The sequence below is a fragment of the Rhipicephalus microplus genome, chromosome 5, assembly GCF_043290135.1.
Source record: "Rhipicephalus microplus isolate Deutch F79 chromosome 5, USDA_Rmic, whole genome shotgun sequence".
Lineage (NCBI taxonomy): Eukaryota > Metazoa > Arthropoda > Arachnida > Ixodida > Ixodidae > Rhipicephalus > Rhipicephalus microplus.
The window spans coordinates 213,054,237-213,074,084 of NC_134704.1; the positions used below are offsets into that span (position 1 = coordinate 213,054,237).

Here is a 19,848-nt window from a genome sequence, read left to right on the forward strand (position 1 = left end):
ACTTCTGAGATAATTAAAGGATTCAGCGATAAACTTCGCAGCCTGAAAAATACGGTTCAAGACCTAGAACGTAAGCTCGTTGGTTTAGAGGACAGAAGCAGGCGTAACAACCTTGTTGTGTTCGGCATACCGGAAAAGAATGATGACGCCTCTGACGACCTCATGGATAGCGTAGTCTGCAATGTGTTCAGGCATGCTCTAGACGTGAACGCAAACTCAGTCGAGCGAATTCATAGGCTACGGCGAAGGCAGCATGGTACAAATAGCCCAGTGACCGTGAAGTTTTTCGACCACAGGGAAAAAGTTAACATTCTCAAAAGTTGCTTCAAATTAAAAGGGAAGGGAATCTCAGTCTCGGAGGATTTCTCTGCAAGCACTTGGCACGTCAGGAAGTTACTATGGAACAGCACTTCAGATATTAGGAAATCCGGCACAAAGGTTAAACTTGTACATGACAAAATCAAGATTGACAATCGATTGCTAACATTAGATGAAGTTCAGCGTGGAATGGTCTCTGCGAGCAGACCGCTTACCAGCAACTCGCAACAAATGAAACGACAAGAACGGGAGACTTTTCCGTTGCCTAAATATTAACGCCCGTAGTATTCTAGCAAAAAGCGATGATTTAGGCAGTGTTGTGTTAACGTATCACCCTCGCCTCTTGATAATAACTGAAACCTGGCTTCGCACCGACGTTAGTGACGATAAGATCACGCCCCGGGGTTACAGCCTCTATCGAAAAGATAGGAGTAGTCGAGGTGGCGGAGTTGCAATCATATTTAAGGAAACCTTACAAGTTGAAAGATTAGCCGATATACCAGATCTTGAATGCGTAATTGCGAAAGTAGACACAGGCGATCTTAAGTTCATAGTCGGCGCTTTTTACCGCCCCCAGGCACAGACAAAGTATTCTTTGATAAGCTTAATGAATTTCTTTGCATGGTCCACAGTTGCTCTAGTAATATAATAGTTGGCGGTGATTTCAACGTTCCTTCAGTTATATGGGATACTGATTTTCCTGTACCGTCTTCAAATGCAGCGAAACGTTTAGTCGGTATAGTCCTTTTTCATGATTTAACTTAACTAGTTAAGCAACCAACCCGCGTACAGAATGCTACTACTACTACTCTGGATATTTTTTTTTGTTAGCAACAGCATGCTGCATCGTGTGGCAGACACCAATGTGCTTGATCGAATTTCCGATCACAAATTGGTTTACATGTGCATTATTCTTAATGACGTCCAACAGGCAAGAGGGAAGAAAGCGTGGTGTCTGTCTTCTCGCGCGCAAAAAACGTAGAAATACTGGACACATTAGACTTACATTTTTCTCGATTCACTTTACTTTCTGAATCTAGTACTTGTACTGTTAACAACCTTTGGTGTTTCTTCAAAAACCTTGTGTTGCAGTGCATTCATGACTTGGTGCCAGAAAAAGTGACAATAATAAAAAAATGTTAGCCCATGGATTACTATGCCAGTTGTTCGTTTGGGGCGAAAGGCAAACAGGATAAGAAAACGGCATCGTCAGAACCCCACTCTGTCGACCATGCTTAAACTCAGTAACGTGCGTAAAGAATTAAAAGACAGTATCAAGGAAGCGAAAGATCAGTACTATAACGTCACTTTAGAAAACTTCTTGCTGTCATCCCCCGAGAAATTCTGGCAGCATTTTGCCCCAAACAAGAAGCGTTTTCATAATATATGTGTTAATGGGACTATCGTAACTAATAAGAAAACTATTGCAGAATCTTTTAACACGTTTTTTTGTTCAGTGTTTACTGATGACGATGGAAGTAAACCATGTTCAAAAACGCTTCATGATATCCCACCAATAAGTGACCTTACAATATCTGAGGAAGGAATCTTGTCTCTACTTCTTAACATAGATCCCAAAAAGACGCCTGGTATTGATAGCATACCTAACGCGTTCCTTGTGAGGTATGCTGAATGGTGCTCGAAGTATTTGTGCATCATTTTTCAAAAGTCACTGTCACAGCGTGCGCTTCCAGATGACTGGAAATTCGGAAAAATTATCCCTATATCCAAATCACCTAACACTTCTCTCGTCTCCACCTATAGACCGATTTCCCTGCTTTGTTCATGTGCGACGGTATTAGAACATATTATACTCAAGCATCTCAGTTTTTCTCGAGGAAAATAATTTAATCAATGACCGACAACACGGCTTTCGAAAAGAATTCTCAACCGTCACACAACTGTTGGAAACCGTTCATGACATTGCAGCTATTCTAGATAGGCAAGGCCAGGTTGACATGATTTTCCTAGACTTCGAAAAAGCATTTGAACGCGTGTCGCACCCAAAGCTTCTCGGGAAACTTAAACCTATACTAAAAAAGAGTACATTAACTTCATGGATTGAGGCCTACCTTTCATATCGAAATCAAATAGTTTCTATAGATAACGTCCAGCCTGATTCACGACCAGTGAAATCGGGAATCCCTCAGAGCTCTGTGCTTGGGCCACTTCTTTTTTTAATTTTTATAGACGACATTGCCAATGACACCCCGGATTCTATTAAGTTATTTGCAGATGATTGCATTCTCTATCAGGAAATACGTAGTGCAGACGACCAGGTTCTGTTAAACGCAGCGTTAACAAAAATATCTTCTTGGTGTGCAGTGTGGCAAATGAAGATTAATGAAAAGAAAACGGTAGCTATGACCGTTACGCGCAAGCTGCTTCCTTTGAAACACTCGTATTCCATCAATGGTCAAAAACTATCGTTTGTTAAAACTTATAAATATTTGGGGGTTGTATTAAGTGAAGATTTTAGGTGGAATGAGCATGTTGCCTACATTGAAAAGAAAGCTTTACAGAAACTAGCATTTCTAAGACGTTCTTTGCGCAAATCTATACCCAAAATAAAATTGATTGCGTATAAAACTTTTATCCGTCCGATCCTCGAGTATTTATCTGTGGTTTGGGACCCTCATAGCCAAGTAAATATTAAAACACTTGAAATGATTCAAAGCAAAGCAATCCGATTTGTATATAATCGCTACAGCGCTCTGACGTCATTCAGTGAACTGTTAAAAAAAGCCGACTTGGATACCTTGCAGGCAAGACGGCAACACGATCGATTGAAGTACATGCTTCTACTTTACCACGACAAGTTACGCATAGACAAGCACGCGTACATAAAAACGGTTCACCGACGATCAACTCGTTCCGAGCATCCAAAAAAAAAAAAAACTGAAGGAATATTCCTGTCAAACAAAAACCTTTAAAAACACTTTTTTTTCCGCGCACTGTCACTAATTGGAATTCTCTTTCTGCCGATCTGGTGAACTGCGAAACCGTTCAGTCGTTCGTGGAGAAACTCAAAACACCAGCAACCCACTTGACTTTGATCTTTCTTTGCGCTTCGCCCTCTATTTTTCCACTGCGTATCCCGAACAGGCTTCCATTTATGTTCCACTTTTTATCACTTTTTTTCATATCAATGCATTGCATTTTTAAAATGTTGCGATTTTTTAACCGTTATATGATAATTGTTTCTTAGTTCTGTATGAGCAGATGTTTGTTATCAGTTTTTTTTTGTATGTGTATGCGTAAACCACTACAATTGTGTAAGTACTGGCGTTTTACTTTGATGTACTAGTTCTTCATGGTGTAAGCTCTACGTGACGTGTTTCCTTTCCTGTTGTATCTTCATATGTGTTTCCTTTTTTGTATCACCCACCCCTGCCTAAGGCCCCATGTGTGAGGCTGGCAGTACTTCTGAAATAAAAAAAATAAAAAATAAATACATTGCATTTAACGCGAAGCTTGTCAAGCAAGTATTGTCGCGCATCGCGGCGATATCCAATTCCAGTTCGCTGTCATCGTCACTTGCCGATGTTGACGACGGCGACGATGATGATGTTGGCGACCTGTAGGCATACAGTTTCTTGTAGGTATGTCTACGACTTCAAAGACACAGCTGGATTGACTATACGTGCACTCCTAGCAGACGAAACGCCAGTGTGACGTCATCACTTTGTGGAAGCGGCATCAGCTGTGCGGCGGCCTCGACGTGACCACGAGGTAGCGCTGCCAGCACTACAACTTTTCCGTTTTTTCCGAGTTCAGTTCGGGCTGTCACGGTGGATGGACGTGTTTTTTGAGCGCTCCGGATCGACTGCGCAGATAAGTGTTTTTGCATGTTTTGAGCTTGTCTTTATAAATATAAGGCCGCGCTTGAAATCTTCGTAGCACTTATTTTATGGTACGGCTTTTTTGGGGGCCAGTTACCAGGTATTTAGTAGTTAGTGCGGGTGTATGTGTTTGAATTTTTTTTGCCACCCCGTGGGGGAGGTGCGCGTACATTGGACACGCAAATTTTTGTAGTAGAGCTTGGACTTTCATTTTTTTTTCGTAGTGCAGGGCTCGATTTTAGTAATTATCGAGTATAGGGACAATTGGTGTCAGAAAGACATGGCTAAAAAGACTGTAAGGTGTTCAGGATGTGGAGTGGGGTTGAAAGTGGATCCAAGCGTAGAAGCGGATGGAGAAGAGGCTGACGCGAAGTGTAGGCAATGTGAGGTCGAGGAAAAAATGGAGAAAATGATGGTTGCCCAGAGTGAACTGCTGATGAGAATCGCCGAGCTCGAGACTGCGTTGGCGACAGAGCAAGAGAAAACGAGGGCAATGGGAGAAAGACTGAAGTCCGCCGACGAAGCACTAGCGAAGCTGAAGAAAGAAGCGGCCTACAGAGATAACAGTAGGGAACCGGCAACCAGAATGGTGGAGAAGGAAGAGCAAGCAAGTTTGGAAAAAACAGGTTTAGCCGGTTCAACTGTCGCAAGGCCCAGCTTCAGAGAGGTAGTGGTGGGGCTGGGAGGGAACAAAGCAGCCGGCGTCACAGGTGCAAGTAGCCCCCAGGTGCAGGACGCTCCGGCTGAAAAGTCACAGCATGTGATAATCGCCGGGGACTCGAATTTATATCGATGCACAGAAGCCATCAAAGAGAGGGTAAGAGGTGACAAGAGGGTTGCAGTAGGGGCGTTCCCAGGACGCAAGCTTGAAGCAGTCATGAGGCAAGCGAGCGCAAAACTCAAAAGAACAGCTGATAGACGAAACCTCGTGATAATTTCAGGCGGTTTAAACGATGTCTTGAATGAAGATACAGCAGGACAAGCAGCCACATTGGCGAAAGGCGTCGATGACATGCGCGCCACTTCTCCTAAGGTACAGGTAGTGATATGCACGGTACCGGTGCGTGATAGCAACCTGCCAAGAGCGGTTGTCAACACAAACCAAGAGGTATGGCGGATGAGTCGAGAGAAAGGGTTTGAGGTGGTGGAAATAAACAGAGAGGTGCATAGGTGGGGGGTTTTCAACGAGACAGAATTCACTTCGATGGGCGGCTAGGTCATGAGGTGGGTTGGCGACTTGCAGGACGCGAAGTAGCTTTTTTGGGGGGCAAGCGAGCCCTTCGGGGTGCAGGATAGCTAGTAACGAGGAAAACAACCGGAGAGACTCTTCGACAGGTGGCATGGACAGATACGATTCCAAAGTGGCACCAATATCTAAGACAGGTAGGGTCCGGGGCATAGACGTAGCCACGAGCGCCGAGCCAATTCAGACATAGGGTATATTAACATGCAGGGTGGTAGGAACAGGCTGAAGTGGGAAGAGATAGAAGAACAGCTAAGGGAAGAGAGGCCGATGGTATACAGTTTTCTAGAAACACATCTCAGGGACATGCAACAACCTCCGAACAATCCGGACTGCATGTGGGAATATTGTAATAGAACAGAAGGCAGTAGAAAGGGGGGTGGTATTGGGGCATTCATTCATAAAAGTACAGACTGGCAAAGGGTCAAGCAGGAGTGCAAGGAACATTTATGGCTAAAAGGGAAAGTGGCAGGTCAAATGACACTTCTTGGTTTCGTGTACTTGTGGACAGGAGCAAAGGCCAGAGAGGAAAACCAGGCAATGGTAGAGTGTATATCAAAGGACATTCAGGAGTTGGGAAGAGAGTGCGAGACAATTATACTAGGAGACGTGAATGCGCACATAGAAGATACAGACGGGTATACCGATCCGACAGGCAAAATGATCATGGATATGTGTGAAAGGCTTGATTTGATCATTTGCAACAGTACCGAGAAGTGTGAAGGGCAAATAACATGGGAGGTAGAAAGGCTGCAGTCGACGATAGATTATGCACTGATGTCACATAGGATGGATGATAAGCTCAGGGGAATGCAGATGGATGAAGGTGGCTCCAGAAGTCTGGGTAGTGATCACAAACGTATCAAGCCAAGTTTCAGAAGAGCAGTGAAAGTGGGAAGGAGACAAGATGAGCAACTACAGGAAAATTTTTATCCAGAAAGGCAAATTGAAATAGCCACTAAACAAATTGAGAAAGTAATCACGGAGGATAATAAGACAGTGTGGACATACACGAATCTAATTAGACTTTTTGAGCTAGAGCTTGCTAAGACGCGTGACAAGTCACCCCGGAAAAGAAGACACAAACTTAAAAGTTGGTGGGATGAGGAAGTTAAGAGAGCCATAGCAAAACGTCAGGAAGCCTCTAGGGAACCCAGACATGCTAAGCAGCAGAGTGAACCGACAGATGATGTTGAAAGAAAATGGGAAACCTTTCTAAGCTGTAGAAGGGATGCATCCCTTCTGATCAATGAAAAGATTAGAAGAAAGGGAGCTCAGTGGCTGGCAGTACATAAAAAAGATAGAAAGGCAGCTGCGAAATTTTAGAACCATCTAAACTCCTTAAGAAATGAGACGAGCCTAGAGCAGTTTTATAACTACAGCCCATGGTGCTAGGCTAGAAGGGGACGAAGCTAAAGAATATATAAGAACAAAGGTTACACAAAAATTTCAACAAAGAAGTGCTTTATGCACCACAATAGACAAGGACGAATCAAGTGGTGCAATGGCTCCATTTTCACAACGAGAGTGGGAAAGGGTTGAGAAAAGGGTTCCTAGTAGTACATCAACAGGCCCAGATGGCATTCCAATTAGGCTGATAAAGACATTAGGTTCGAAGTCTAAGCAGGCTTTGAGAGAGGCAGTGAGCACAATAATAATCGATGGTGAAGTTCCCGATGGATGGAAACTTAGCAGGATGAGAATGATCTATAAAGGAAAGGGGGACAAAGCTGACATAAACAACTACCGTCCTATAACAGTGACATCAGTGGTCTACAGGCTGGCGATGCAGATTATAAAGGAAAGACTGCAGGCATGGATAGAGGATGAGGGGGTGCTGGGGGAACTGCAGAATGGGTTTCGGAAACACAGGAGGTTGGAAGATAATCTGTTTTCACTGACGCAGTGCATCGAAATAGCAGAAAAGGAACACAGGCCCCTGTGGCTAGCATTTTTGGATATCAAGGGAGCGTACGATAGCGTAGTTCAAGAGGAATTGTGGGGAATACTGGACACACTAGGCGTGGAACATGTAGTCACTCATCTTTTAAAGGGTATCTACAAAGGTAACAAGGTAGTTATTAAGTGGGAAAAACAGGTATCCAAGCCTGCAGAGGTAAAACGGGGGCTTAGGCAGGGGTGCCCCCTGTCACCCTTATTATTCATGATGTACCTACAAGGATTAGAGGCAAAATTAGAGGGAAGTGGACTGGGCTTCAACCTCTCTTTAGTCCAACAACAAAAACTTATTGATCCGGCACTACCAGAATTACTGTACGCAGATGATATAGTGCTAATGGCCAACAGCAAGGAAGATTTGCAGAGATTGATGGACATCTGCGGTAATGAGGGAGATAGGTTAGATTTTAGATTCAGTAAAGAAAAATCAGCAGTCATGATTTTCAATGGCAACGAATGTAGTGAGCTTAGAATACAGGAGGTCACGCTAGAGATAACAGATAAATACAAATATCTGGGCGTATGGATAAGCAATGGGACCGAGTATCTGAGGGAACACGAAACATACGTGACGACTAAAGGTACACGAAACATACGTGACGACTAAAGGTAACAGGAATGCAGCAGTCATGAAAAATAGGGCACTGTGGAATTACAATAGGTATGATGTTGTGAGAGGAATATGGAAAGGGGTCATGGTTCCTGCGCTGACGTTCGGCAATGCGGTCTTGTGCATGAGATCAGAAGTTCAAGCAAGATTAGAAATTAAGCAACGTGGAATAGGTAGGCTTGCTTTAGGAGCTCACGGGAATACACCAAATCAGGGAGTACAAGGTGATATGGGATGGACATCATTTGAGGGCAGGGAAGCTAGAAGCAAGATAAAATTTGAGAAGCGATTGAGAGAAATGGGGAGGAGCGTTGGGCTAGGAAGGTTTTCAGCTACTTGTACATGAAGAATGTCGATACAAAATGGAGGAAGCGAACCAGGAAGTTGACTGGTAAATACTTAGAAAACAGCAGGCGGCCAAACCAAAAAGAACTATCGGTTAAGAAGAAAGTGAAGGAAACGGAGACTGACATGTGGAGAATGGGCATGACTAAAAAGTCCGCACTAGAGATCTATCAAACATTTAAGCAGGAAATTGCCAAGGAAAGAATCTATGACAATACTCGGGGTAGTTCTCTACTGTTTGAGGCCAGGACGGGAGTACTGCGAACCAAGACATATCGGACCAAATACGAAGGGGTAGACACAGTATGCAGTGCATGTGGAGAGGAAGAAGAAACTGCAACACTTGATAATGTTCTGTAAAGGGCTTCACCCTATAGTTCAGGATGATGGCGCAGAGTTTTTCAAAGCACTGGGGTTTAGGGACAGCGAGGGCAAAATAGACTTCAAGCGGGTAGACTTAACTAGAAGGAGGTTATCTGATTGGTGGCTAAAGTCAAGGCACGAGTGAAAATTAAACCCTTCACTGCGAAGTACGAATCCTCAGCTTCATTAATTAAAGGAAAAAAAAAAGATAAATGTAATGGTTAGTTCACTAAGTATTACGGCTAGGTGGCGTTAGCCGCCGCCCGATCTAAAGGGTACAGCCACATCCATCCATCCATCCATGTGGCTGGCTTTCCACCCATTTTGAACCACGTTCGATAGCGAATATATACTCAATGTTAGATACTCATTCGTCACTCAGATGCGTTTCAGGTCGCGAATCGCTAATAGGGGGTCGATAGCTACTCGGTGACGGCAAAAATCTTTGCATGCGTAAATTTGATGTCAGTGCTCCTTTAAATCAATTCTGACACAAACACGCAGTGCTTTCTTGCAATATTTGTAACGTTCTTATGGATCGCACTTCGTGTGTCGATTGCGCTAATATGACATCGTAATGGTATTGTGAAATACCTGCTACTTAAACCCCTGCCTTTGACGCAGGTACAGCGACTACAAGTATGATTTATGACTACAACTAGTCATAAATTATAAAACAACAACGATGGTATACAAGTCTCTAACATGCAAAATCGCTCTTCACCTCTCCGTTTTCTATCCCTTCATAACTGCAAACAAGAGCGCGCCATTATGGTAACTTCCTAAAACCACCGGTTAAAAATGTTTATGGCAAAAGACGGCTTTATAGTGTTGGAACGTCATTGTGGGATAACCTACCAGTGGAAGCGAAACAACAGAATGATTTCACATTAATGCTCAAACGACATAACAAAGAGCCCTATTAGACTACTGATAAGGTTTGTGAAATGATGCAAAGTGACATGACGTTAAACTAACGCTTTGTATGCTGACTAGGAATGCTATTACCAGATGTAGAGAAATATTAGATGCATAATTATGTTAAATATGCAAACCGAAAACAGTGTAGTGTATAAGCTGGATTTTTCTTCTTCAACGTGTTCAGTATCTGTGCATAAGTGATATAATTATCAAAACAATCTGCATTATAGGCTAAAATGTTCTTCATAGTACAACTTTATCTCCTGCCTGTACTTTATGTATGTTATAATTGCATGTATTTATAATTGCATGTATTTATACTAGCAGAAAAAAAATACTGTGGCTTGAGCGAGCACGTGAGGGTGAACAGCGCAATGGCAATAAAAGACAGAAAACAAGGCGTGAAAAAGGGCAACTGGCCGGAGAAACCACTTCAGATAAAATTCCCTCTGGCTATATTAATGTTGAAGCATCACCGACGCAGCTTCAGTAGGGTCGCTTATGAACATGACTAAAACTGCAGCAAGTTTAGTGTAACACTTTAAAGGCTAACAAGCTCATAGCAGCTGCACTGTCAAGCCGCGATCTACTGCAATCAGTTCGGCGTTCTCGCTTTCAGTCTCCCCTACTGGTGCCGCCGCAGCGGCCAACTGGAGCACTAGGCGTGCCCCGGTGCATCCGTTCTACACAGCAGGCTGCAGTATTTTTCATCGAGCGATTGTGGCACACACAAGCTTTGTGTGGTTGTGCCTTTGACTGTAAAAAACAATATCGCCATACTTTACCAGTAGTTATGCTATTAATTTTTTACCAGATACTTTTTTTAATTTAAAAATAAGAACGTGAATATTCATACTTTTGAACATTTCACCTATAATGTTTAGCAATTCGATTTGAAACTGAATTTACTATTCGAACTTTTTGAAGACTAATATAATACAGTCAATATTGAATTGCCAGTGACTCTTCAAATTTTTGATATCCTTCGTCTCCTCATAACCTGGCATTGTGACAAAGCTTCCTTTCATACTCTGCTACGTATGAAAATGTACCGACTCAAAGAAACCCTGATTTCTACATGAACATAGATTTGGCAAAGCAGGGAATCCGATTATTGCCATTTTGAACCTGAAGTTAGAGCAGAAAGTTTGAAAATTTGGATTCGGAAGATTTTTAGCACTAAAAATTGCCATTGTCCTTACTTGTTGACGTTTATGAGGCTGATTAGGAACTCCAAAGTCAAAAGGGGCATGCCCTTGCCTACCAAATCAGTTGGGCCTCCACAGAAGTTGGAGAGTGGATGTGGAGGAAATGGCATCATTTTCTTCCACATTTGTTGCCACACAACACTGGTTGCACAAAATCAACCACATATATACAATTATACCTCTGCATTGCCTCATCTTTGAAGAAAGAGCTAAGGAACACCATCCCTGCTGCACTTAAACCTTGCCAAAAAATAAACACCACCATGTTCCCATCTCGTGTGTGCTTCTGGATCCCCTGCAACCATTTCCCTGTACTTTCACTTCGCAAAAGATATCAGGCATTTGACTACTATTAAAAAAAAATATTCCATTCCCACTCAAACATCAATATTCCGATTCGTTTTGCACCCAAAATTTTGCTGTTAGAACTGCTCTACTTATAAGTTTCTGTTGACCGACTATTCCTTCTATACAAACCGCTGAACAATATACGAGTGCCTTCGTAGTGAGCATTTTGTCATCCATACTTGCACTTAAAAGCAGTAAAATACAGGTGTCCAAACAGTTGGACAACAGATAAGCTCTTGTGTCAGTAGTGCAAGACATAACTGTTGCAGTGCAATGTGTATCTACACCCCACGGGCCAACCATTAGAACATACTATATTGCATAACTCGCATACAGCACTCCTGCGCTTCGCAATGCATGTCTGCCATGGTGGATCAGCAATTACGGTGCTCAGCTGCTACCCAGAAGGTCGCAGGTTCAATAACGTCTGTGGCAGTGAAATAGTTGAGGCCCAAGTACTGTGCAGTCGGTTCACATTACAGAAAAAAAAATGGTAGAGCTTTCCAGTCCTCCACTCCGGGATGAAAAACCCCGGGCACTGTTACTGGAGAACACAGACGAAAGGACCTTGCAAAGCCCAAACATTGTTGCCTTCACTTATCACAGACAACACTGGCAGACTTATCAGCCTGTCACATTAGCTCGCTTTGGAGTAACGGCTATGCATGCATGATTGAGTGTGTGCCTATCACTTAAGTGTCCTACTTTACTCTACTTGGCCTGATTGTGGTAAGGTTAGTGACTTCTAACATATGCTCTGGTGGTGCCCCTCGTTACTGGACCAAAGTCGGCTCACAGGAGAGGATTGGGACTCAGCCTTACGAAGTTCAGAGTTACTACCACAACTAACGGGCTCTCCAGAGAAACCACGATGTGGCGGTGAGGCTAGGCATTCCCATTCCTACATGGAACCCGCAATGTTGCTCTAAAAGAGTAGCGCTTCTCAGGACCCAATAAAGTTCTGTGTCTGTCTGTCTGTCTACTACCCCTGGTCCTGCCTTTCCCTAATTGACCATCTATTGCTGTGACATAGTAGGCTCCACGCCATAATGTTGTAAAAGCAGTTTCTAGTGATCATGGATGCTGCTGACAGCTACGATAAGATCAGCATGTGCCTCACAGGCTGAATCTCCCTTCATTCAACTTGAACTTCCATTGTCGCCATTTCTGGTAGAGTGATCATCTTGCAATCGGAGGCCTTTCATTGAAAATTAAAGCAGATTATAAATGATGCACACATAATTAAACTTGACATGCCACATAATGACTCCATCAGAGACTGATTTCTTGGAAATTACATAGTTTAAGCATGAACACGCAATAAAACACTCCAGAAACTAACAGTTCTACAACCAAGTTGTGATGAACAATTTATGCAAGGCTATAAAAATTGCATTGCGACTAACGTAAGATCCCAGGCAAGCACCCACCCATCCTTTTCGGGAGATCTCAAGTATGTGGTCCCCTCTGCCTCCATGATTTTAACTTTTTTTAATTTGCTCCATGAGGAAAAATTAAAGTGAGAATGCATATACATTCAGTGAAGCATTTCATCAGAAGCATGGGTGTGCATTTAAGTCCACGAATGAGCCAGAGCCCTCCGCCAAATCTTCTTGCATTATTCTTCAGTCTTGATTCAGTGAACTTCGGTGGGAGCATGCAACAGCTATAACCCTGTTGTGTGACTTCTTGGAACAGTAGTTCCAGTTAAAACAGGCACTAAGCCACAATGTACAAGAGAGAAGATGCACCTTTAAATGCATTTCAGGTCAAACAACTGATGACTCTCTAAGGTACTTCACAAAGCAGACACCCATAGAGGGTCGTAACACAGGCTCAACAAAAAAGAAGCTTTCATTGATGCAAATGATACGGTGACAAAACAAAAAAATGGTGGACTAAAAGCTGACAACAATGAATGAGAACAAGACAGCCATGTAAGAGGAAGAGGGGACCAGCTTTTGACAAGCCGAGCACTTGCACTCATCAATGCAGCACTTTCTCTGAGGTACACAGGCGACGACAACAGCTGTCACTCATCCCCAAACAATGGCGAAATCCCCTTTTCTGTTAGCCCATAAATAAAACAAACTTAAGTGGCCTTATCCCATGCTGCCACAGATGAACCATTTCACTTGGCAATCTAGTACAAAAACAAGCGGAACAAGAGAGCACCTTGAAAGGAGCCATGCTGTCAAGGCTCCCTGGTTGATTTGGAGAGGCATTTTTGCTTGAATTATAATTGCCATTTCTGACCAGCACATCCCTTTTGGTGCCACACTGTAGTCAATATTTGGACAGCATCACTGCACTTCTTCTGTTGCAGGCGAGAAAAAAAAAAAAAAAAAAAAACTAATAGCAAAATTCTCTGGCAGGAACAGGAATTTGCCCATCTCATGGCTTGTTCACTTTGAAAACCCTCCCTTAAGTGAACTGTATAAACCAAAATAATGCAGCCGAGCAATTATGAAGGATAATGCTGAGATCGATGAATTCAGGTGATGCAAGCAATCATTCATGAAAGTAGTGGTATGCAGAGCGGGGTCCTTTTCGCGAATCTCCAATAAGTTAAGCGACGGTGGCAGAGACAAATGCGGCAATAGAGCCTATGCACAAAATGTTCAGTGAAGACTGCCGGTCTCGCCAGAGTCCTGCTGCCGCCCGGAAGCATGCCGCCGTTTCACAAGTCGTCTATGCTTGGTAGCCAGAAGGCCTGCACACAAGAAAATAAAGCAGCATCGTGTTTAATGTCTGCACTCTGAAATTTACGGGCTAATCCAGTAGCATGATTTAAGGGGACACACGGCTCTTTGAACCCGAAAATTTGCCCAAAAATCAAATTATCAGAAGTGTCATATTCATATTCTTTCTACCATCGTGCACCTGTGTGCAAGTTTTCGTTTCAAATCCCGCATATTAGCGGCGTAGCAGCAAATCAAAGATGCACTGACAAGCCCCCAGCTCTTTAGATTGTGGACAAATTGTGCTCATTTTGACTGCCTGTCTCTTTTTAATGGCCCACTCCAATTCGGCCATTTTGATATCACTGAAAAGCTCTCGCGTTTAGCTTCTTTTATTTATTTACGGATACTGTCAGTCTTTACATAGAGCCATTACAGAAGTGGAAAAAGAAGTACAGCAAAACATAGCGATCCTTCTAAAAACAGAGCATAGTTAACAAACATAATGAGAAGTAACAAATTGGAAGAAAAGAATGAAGTCATCAAAAAAAAAATGCAACCAAGAACTTAATTACTGAATGCACTAGAGCATGCAGAGACAAATAAAGCATTATTAATTATAAACAAGAATATGTGATAGGTGTTTTAAAAACATATATATGAATGAACTTGAAACGGCTTCATCACTCAACGAATTCCATTTATTGATAGCTCTTGGGAAAAAGCTATACTTAAAACAATCGGTGGAAACAGCAAGTGCAGGAATAAACGTTGAAGGGCGATGTCTAGAAGCTTCAGTATGAAAATTATCGAAATATTCAGCATACCTTATATGAACATGGTCATTAATAATGAGGTAAAGATAGCAGTTCTTGCTACAACTTCTTGCTTATAGCAGTTCTTGCTGTAATATACAACGTTCTAATCATTCTTTTTTTTCTTTTCCCTGTGAGCCCTGATGATGTTTCTACAGCAATCAAAAGTCTCAAAGAAACTGGCCCTGGTATAGATAAAATCTCAGCACGACACTTAAAACTTGCTGCAGACATTATTTCTGAACCACTTTCTATAATTATAAACCTTGCGTTCAAGCATGGCAGTTTCCCTACTTCTCTAAAAATAGCTAAAGTCCTTCTGATATTTAAAAAAGTAGACAAGCAATCTACTTCTAACTATCGCCCCATCTGTATTCTTTCTTCCCTGAGCAAAGTCATCGAAAAACTATTAATAACTCGGCTAAACAAGTACCTCAATAAATTTAATATACTGAAGCCCTGTCAATTTTTCTTTCGCACTGGAAGTTCTACTAACCTTGCTATTCTTTCCCTATTAGACTTCATCAAACACTCCATAGACGCAGGATTTGTAGTAGGGTCAGTTTTCTTAGACTTCACAAAGGCATTCGATACCATTAATCATCTCATTTTATCCGAGAAACTTGAATCATACGGTATTACAGGTCCATCCCTCAAATGTTTTTTAAACAGTTACCTCCTTAACAGAAAGCATACTGTTTACATATCGGGCTCATTTTCTTCTACTAAAACAATAAATCAAGGGGTTCCTCAAGGGTCATTACTGGGTCTGTTACTTTTTTTACTTTACATTAATGACCTTCCTGACATTATACACATGGCTCACTGCATTTTATATGCTGATGATACTACCATTTCCACTGCTGATAGATGTATTGACGTCACTAATAAATTAAATGCTGTACTTTGTAGCGTGTCAAAATGGTGCCAGGAAAATTTCATTATTATTAATCCAAAAAAATCAAAGTTTATGGTTTTTAGATCAGCTCAACGCAAGTTAACTTCCTCATCACAGCTCACAGTTGACTCTCATTTGATTAATATCAGCGACAGTGTATCTTTTCTTGGCGTTCACCTCGATGCTAACCTTAACTTCGCTGTACATATTGCTCACATTAGAAAAACGGCAGCATTCGGCATTCGTGCATTACTCAAGCTCGCTCATATTTGTCTCATAAAGCACTCTTTTCACTTTACTTTGCATTCATTCATTCTCATATCACTTATCGCATCGCATCATGGGGAAATACTTACCAGTGTCATCTTTCTTCCGTACAACATCTACAATATCGAACTATTCGCGCAATTTTTAACTGTTCTCGAGACAGAAGCGCCGCTCCCCTTCTTCGATGCAATGAAATCTTAACTGTTAGCTATCTATTTAGGTTTATTGTAATTATGTTTCTGCATAAACAAATAAGAAATCAACTTTCTGCTAATTTCATTGATCCTAATATGTTAGTTAATACTAACCCAACCAGGTTTGCGGCTAATAATAACTTTTTTACTTCCGAAGGTTCGTACTAACTATGGTAAATCATCTTCTCTCTTCAGTACCATCACCATATTGCCACCCACACGTAGTGGGTCGACTGCAAGAGCGGCTCTACCATCTGGAGGAAAGAAAGAAGATTGCGTGCCTTTTTCTCGACTCGAGAGCCAGCCACGACTTACGCATCGTCCCAGCGCTAGCTATTCGGTGGTTCAATAAACCCCCAGTACCTGTAATTCATCATGAAAAATTGGTGGAGGTGCTCGGTAGTCTCACGGATGCTACAGACCCCCCCAGGAAGCCGTAATACGAGTCCAGTGCCAGTCAATACTCCCGTGCATCGGACCAGCCGCCGAATCAGGGGATTGCCTCCGGACGTCGATGATACTGCTCCCACCACGACAACAAACATGACCAGCACTTCGGTACAAACCTTGCGAACCGGCACGGGAAGCACGTCGTCGAACCGCTATACGTTGGAAAGCCCATGGGCACCGGCGACGTTCCATGGTAAGGAGCGCGAGGACGCTGAGAACTGGTTGGCGGACTTCGAGCGCGTAGCCACCTTGAACCAGTGGGACGACGCGGCGAAACTGGGTCGTGTCTACTTCTATCTCGAAGACATGCACTTGGTACGCACTTGGTATCAAAATAGAGAGCCAAAATCAAAAACGTGGCTCGAATTCTCTCGTAGACTTCTGCAGACATATGCCGGCGCTGACATTCCCGGCAGCCCTTGACGTACCTCTTGACGCTTGTCGAAAGTCCTGGCCAATAGTATCTCCCGCTCACTCTGGCAAGTGTCCGTGAGTAGCCCAGATGACCGGATGTGGGTTCGTCATGGCAAGCGAAGAGGACGTCGTCTCGCATGTCTCAAGGAACTACCAGGAGGTAGGCACGGTTGTTCGAACGAGCGTTCTTCTTGTACAGCACACTGTCTCGGAGTCAGAACGACGGCAACGAGCGGAATAAATGACTTGGTACGATTGTGCCCTGGCCCTCTAAATGATCGATGATCGAACGAATCTCTGCGTCATCCCGCTGCCGTTTGCTCAAGTCTGATGAGCTAATGGCGCCCAGGAAGCCTTCGTCTTCCTCTGCTTCCTGACTGACGACATGAAGAGGTGCGCGTGACAGTGTGTCAGCGCCTTCATGCTTACGGCCGGACTTATGGACGATGGTGACGTCAAATTCTTGCAGCCGCAAGCTCCACCGTGCTAGCCGTCCTGAAGGGTCGCGCAGGCTTGCCAACCAACAGAGGGCGTGGTGGTCCGTCACTATCTTGAAGGGACGACCATAAAGGTACGGGCGAAACTTGGTGATTGCCCACACGACTGCGAGGCACTCTTTTTCCCTAGCGGAATAATTCGCCTCGGCACGGGATGGAGAGCGGCTGGCGTAGGCTATCACTCTTTCGATGTCCTCTTGATGCTGAACGAGCACTGCACCAAGCCCAACGTTACTAGCGTCAGTATGGACCTCCGTGTCAGCATCATCGTCGAAATGAGCGAGAACGGGCGCTGATTGCATGCGCTGTCGCAGTTCATCAAAAGCTGCTTGTTGCTCGTTTTCCCAGACAAACGGCATGTCGTCCCTTGTGAGACGAGTGAGAGGTTCTGCTATCTGTGAAAAGCCATGAATGAACCGGCGATTTCCATGAATGAACCGGCGAGGCGATTTTCATCAACGCCCCAGCGGTATTCTACCGCATGATCTCCCAGCCCCCGCCGGGAAAACTAGCCGGAGCGACCTCTGCAGGCGGGGTCGCTGAACGTCGAAGCGCTGAAGACCTCCTATGGATGCAGAACTGTTCAGAAACGGGCCCAATATCACCTGCTGCTGCAAAGGATAGCCGGCTTTCACTCGACATAGCAGTGACAATTGATGGTTGTGTAGTTAATGCGTTAGTGGACACCGGCGCAGACTATTCCATACTGAGCAGGAAAACTGACAACGCAGCTGAAGAAAGTAATCACGTTGTGGCATAACTCGCAGAGACAACGCAGCTGAAGAAAGTAATCACGCCGTGGCATAACTCGCAGATTCGGACAGCTGGTGGCCATGTCGTTACTCCACTGGGCGCCTGCACAACTAGAGTACAGATTCAAGGGTATGCATTCGTAGCAAGCTGCTTTGTTCTACGTGAATGCTCCCGTGACGTCATTCTGGGAGTTGACTTTCTACAGGAAAACGGAGCTATCATTGATCTGCAAGAGCGCCGCGTCACGTTCTCAGCCCAGCGAGCAATCAACGTGCAGCATGACAGAAGGCGTGTCGACGTACTCCGTATTTCTGAACAGAGCGTGATGCTTCCTCCCCGAGCAAGTGTTCTAGTCGACGTAACATGCTGTGGTTTGAGCGATGGCGATGTGGTGGCCGAGACAAATTTAGAACACCTCCTGCAGAAAGGAATCTGTGTAGCGAGAAGTGTAATACACGTTCGTGATGGCCAATCTGAATTGCTCGTTACCAACTTTAGCAACGAGCATCGACACCTTTTTCGTGGCACTTCGATAGCGTTTGCCCACGAAGTAGCAAATGTAACCAACTGTCTCACGTCAGAAATAGTGGATAACGCAGACACGTCAATGAGCAACATTGCCATCAATCCTGATCTGTCCACCGATAACCAGACTGTGCTGCGAGCGCTCTTGTTCAAGTACAGGTCTTGCTTCGCAAGTTGCTCAAAGATCCGTCAAACGTTCATCACTCAACACAGGATCATCACGTACGAGGACGCACGCCCAATACACCAGCACCCCTATTGCATGTCGGCTAAAGAACGTGAAGCGATACGTACGCAAGTTCGCGAGATGCTTGACGATGGCGTTATCGAACCATCCAACAGCCCGTGGTCATCTCCAGTCGTGCTTGTCAAAAAGAAGGACGGGTCGCTACGCTTCTGTGTTGATTACCGAAAGCTTAATGTGACCAAAAAGGATGTGTACCCGCTGCCGCGTAATGACGATTCGCTGGATAGACTTCGTCATGCCCATTATTTCACTTCTCTCGATCTCAAAAGCGGGTACTGGCAAATCGAGGTAGATCAGCGAGACCGCGAAAAGACAGCCTTCGTGACTCCAGATGGCTTATACCAATTTCGAGTACTCCCTTTCGGCTTGTGCTCAGCGCCGGCAACTTTCCAGCGAATGATGGGCACTGTCCTCACAGGGCTCAAGTAGCAGACTTGTCTTGTCTACCTTGATGATGTGGTGGTCTTCTCTGCCACGTTTGAGCAGCACCTTCACCGCCTACGCAGCGTGCTGGAGGCTATCCGATCGGCGAACCTCACACTAAAGCCACAGAAGTGCCACTTCGGCTATGAAGAACTAAAATTTCTTGGACATGTAGTTAGCGCCGAAGGAGTCCGGCCCGATCCAGACAAGCTTTCCGCTGTTGCCGAATTACCAGCTCCTGTCGATAAGAAAGCCGTCCGCCACTTCCTTGGTTTGTGCGCCTACTATCGCCTGTTCATTCATGGCTTTTCACAGATAGCAGAACCTCTGACTTGTCTCACAAGGGACAACACGCCGTATGTCTGGAAAAATGAGCAACAAGCAGCTTTTGATGAACTGTGACAGTGCATGCAATCAGCGCCCGTTCTCGCTCATTTCGACGATGATGCCGACACGGAGGTCCATACTGACGCTAGTAACGTTGGGCTTGGTGCAGTGTCGTTCAGCGTCAAGAGGACATCGAAAGA

At 44.1% G+C, this 19,848-nt stretch overlaps 1 protein-coding gene across 2 annotated transcripts in view; it reads right to left on the reverse strand.

Annotated features, from left to right (window-relative positions):
• Positions 1–12,440: 12,440 nt before the first annotated feature.
• Wdr82 (WD repeat domain 82) overlaps positions 12,441–19,848 on the reverse strand; it is a 165,760-nt gene continuing 158,352 nt past the window's right edge. For both annotated transcript variants that reach the window (XM_075896466.1, XM_037424343.2), the window contains one exon: positions 12,441–13,870. In XM_075896466.1, coding sequence (XP_075752581.1) covers positions 13,838–13,870 — 33 coding nt within the window. In that variant the 3' untranslated portion in view covers positions 12,441–13,837. The remainder of the gene's footprint in view (positions 13,871–19,848) is intronic.